The following is a 3,060-nucleotide window of genomic DNA, read 5'->3' on the forward strand; positions in this document are numbered from 1 at the left end:
TCACTATGTAAAAAGATGTATTTTTCGTTGTATCAATTAGAACAAAATGTGGGGTTTTGGGAGTATGTTTTTTTTTTTTAGTTTTAAAACGTATTTTGAGGTAATTTAAAGGTAAATAGTATTTTTATATTTGTGACTTGATTAATGGAAGACTTAAAGAGTACTGGTCAGTAATAAAAGCCATCTGGAAGACTTAAACTGTTCACGCTACGATATTAAGCTTGAACAGTAGAAGTCTACGGAAAGGAATTATGAAACAGTATTAGGTCTTCCATCATTAAGGAGGTAATTATCAGACCTCCCACAATCTTAGGTTTGGCAACTGCCCCCACATTCACGTTGCCCGTCCAAAGCTCTACTGCTAAAGATGGTCCAGGCAGTATTGATTTCAATTATTAAAGTACGATTTCAAGGCTACTAATTATCACCTCAACTCTTAGTTAAAGCCATTTTATGGTTAGAATTTAATTTTTATTTTATTGGATATAACGCGTTGTTCCAAGAGTAGTCCATAATTGACTTTCAATACTGTGTCATATACATGCATCCAAATTCTCAACGAAATTCATGGCAGAAGTTTTGTCCAGGGGCTTGATTTTGAGTTCTGGACAACATCACCCAAAGGATTTTGGCTCCTGTGGCGTCTTTTACATGATCGTTTAACCCAAAAATACTCAGTTCCACGGAAGAAGGAACATGGCCACCATTTTAGGTTACTTTAAAAACTCCGGAAAAAAAAAAGCGCGACTGATACCAAAGGAAGAAACAGCTGGAAAATCGGACAAAGAAAGACTTTTGGTTGCAAAGTCAACGCAAAGCCAGCTACCAGACAAGAGAATGTCTCTGGAGTATTTTCCATGAACCAGGAGAATGAAACAAAACCTAAGTCCCAACAAGCCAGGTTCTATGCAGGAGAAGAAAAACAAGAGGACAAAGACATAAAGGACAAAAATAAGATATGGCAACAGATCATAGTTTACATACATGCAAGAAAGTCCAAAATGAACAAACAAACAAACAATCTGTGAGCTGAATAACAAGAAATTAAAATCTTCATTCTGAGAAGTACGCAAGTACATAAACATGTTTGATGAACTAATCTTCCAAAAACCCTCAAGATCAGCTTCGAGTTACTATGATCAGTACTGTCAACAAAAACACATTGAGATATCTTCAAACAAGCAACAGTTTTCCCAAACAGCTCAAGCATTCTGCACCCTAGCCGCAAAGGCATTCCAAAGCTCAGGGTACTGGAAGATGTCATCCCACACGGATTCCGTCGCCCCCGACTGAAGGTTCAACGCCGGCGGCATCTCGTAACCATAGGGCACAGATGCTTGCGAGCTGCCAAAGAGCTCGTTTCTGGCCCCGTTCAGATTCTCAAACTGCTGCGGAACCCCTTGATAATCAAACGAGAAACCGAAATGCTCGTTTTTTATCCCTTTTTTCAACCCGTCAAAAGATTGAGCAACGTACATATCAGAAATCTGAGGAAGATTGGTCTCTGTTTTTGGAGGGTCGCATCTCTTGGACGAGGGTTTTGGAAAAAACCCATGAATAATCTCTTCCAACAAGCCAGAGTCTGAGGGCTCTTTGGGAAAGAACTCCGAGTCATCAACTTGTTGAGTGGTCGTCGTCCTAATGGAACCCCCGGAGTTATATGTCTGATGGTTGTCAACGAGTGGAAGATTCATGGAAGAAGACCCCAAGAAAGTGTCAGACAAATGAGAATTACAAGAGGGATTCACTAAAGAACCCCCAGAAAAGGTACTAGAAGGAGGAAACTGGTCATGAATAGCCTGAGGGGGTGATACCAAGGATGGGTTGGAGGAAGAAGGGAACAAGTCGCGAAGGAGGAACATATTCAGAGAACCATTTCCGGCGGACCCAGAAAAGTGATCACCGACATGAGGGTTGGAGAAAGGTGACCAACTTGAAGCGGGACCAAACTGTCGGTTTAGGGGGATCTTAACGGACGGCTGAGAATGTTTGGAAAAGTTGAAGGGAGGGAGTAGATGGTCGGTAGCAGAAGGAGGCGGCGAAGTCGGGTAAACGAAGTTGGTACGAGCCTTGAGGCCGCGCATAGCTCTGGCAGCGCAGTCGTAGGCGCAGGCGGCTTCCTCAGCCGTGTCGAAGGTGCCGAGCCAGCGGCGCTCCTTCGACTGCGGGTCTCTGATCTCGGCGGCATAGCGACCCCAAGGCCTGCGGCGCACACCGCGGTATCTCATTGTGCCACTGGCTTCTCTTATAGACCTCTTGTTGGTGGCAGTGGCTGTGGTTATGGTCGACGTGGTCGTGGTGGTGGTGCACTTCTTGTGGAGGTGGTCAGTGATGGGCTCCGACGTGTGGCTCAGCCCGTTTAGCGGCCTAAATGCTTCTTCCATTTCTATTTGTGCGAGAAAATTCTTGAAGGAGAACGAGAACAATAGCGGAATAATATTAGCTAGTGGAATAACGGTGCTTGCGCTCTGGCCTCTGTGGCCTGTGGGTATATTTATAGTTGCATGGAAAACTAGGAATGTGGAAAATCAAAATGATTTATTCATGCATTGTGCAACCTAAATTCGAAAAATAAATAATATTCATAATGACGAGGATGTTTTACTGTACCTACCGCCCACAAAATAATCATAAAAATATAAATATTGCTTTTCTGGAAAAAGGCCAATTTCCTTAATTAATAAAATACATTTTTTATAATTTTTTAAAAAATAATTCCTCTAATAAGTTAAAAATATTTAAAAATCCATTAATATATAGTACAAATTATTGTTAGCTCCTATCCTTTCTGGAAAAAGGCCATAATGATTTACTGTTATTATGTCAACTTTGAGAAATGGAAAGGCTTCGCATGTGCCAGCTAAGAGCTGTATTGGGCAGTAATTGCCTTCGACTATTTCCCAAGCAAAAATTGGAGGGAAAAAGGGGGTTGTCGTTTTTGGGCTTGTAAGAATATGATTGATGTGGATTGAAAGATTTTCATAAAATCGGTGTAATATATATAATAATTAATAGAAGGTTTCTTTTTTCAGCTAGCCCCTTTTTTTTCCTCGAAAAAAA

General features: G+C 41.4%; 1 protein-coding gene across 1 annotated transcript; it reads right to left on the bottom strand.

Moving 5' to 3' along the window:
- Positions 1–1,032: 1,032 nt before the first annotated feature.
- LOC133858787 (ethylene-responsive transcription factor ESR2-like) lies at positions 1,033–2,452 on the bottom strand. Its single transcript, XM_062294248.1, has one exon. It carries the CDS (start codon positions 2,382–2,384, stop codon positions 1,203–1,205), a length of 1,182 nt encoding a protein of 393 aa, XP_062150232.1. The 5' UTR covers positions 2,385–2,452; the 3' UTR covers positions 1,033–1,202.
- Between the last annotated feature and the right edge of the window lie 608 nt (positions 2,453–3,060).

The sequence above is a fragment of the Alnus glutinosa genome, chromosome 1, assembly GCF_958979055.1.
Source record: "Alnus glutinosa chromosome 1, dhAlnGlut1.1, whole genome shotgun sequence".
Classification (NCBI taxonomy): Eukaryota; Viridiplantae; Streptophyta; class Magnoliopsida; order Fagales; family Betulaceae; genus Alnus; species Alnus glutinosa.

Excerpts from the sequence above, each read along its gene's own strand:
- LOC133858787 (XM_062294248.1), bottom strand. The coding sequence starts at position 2,384 with ATGGAAGAAGCATTTAGGCCGCTAAACGGGCTGAGCCACACGTCGGAG.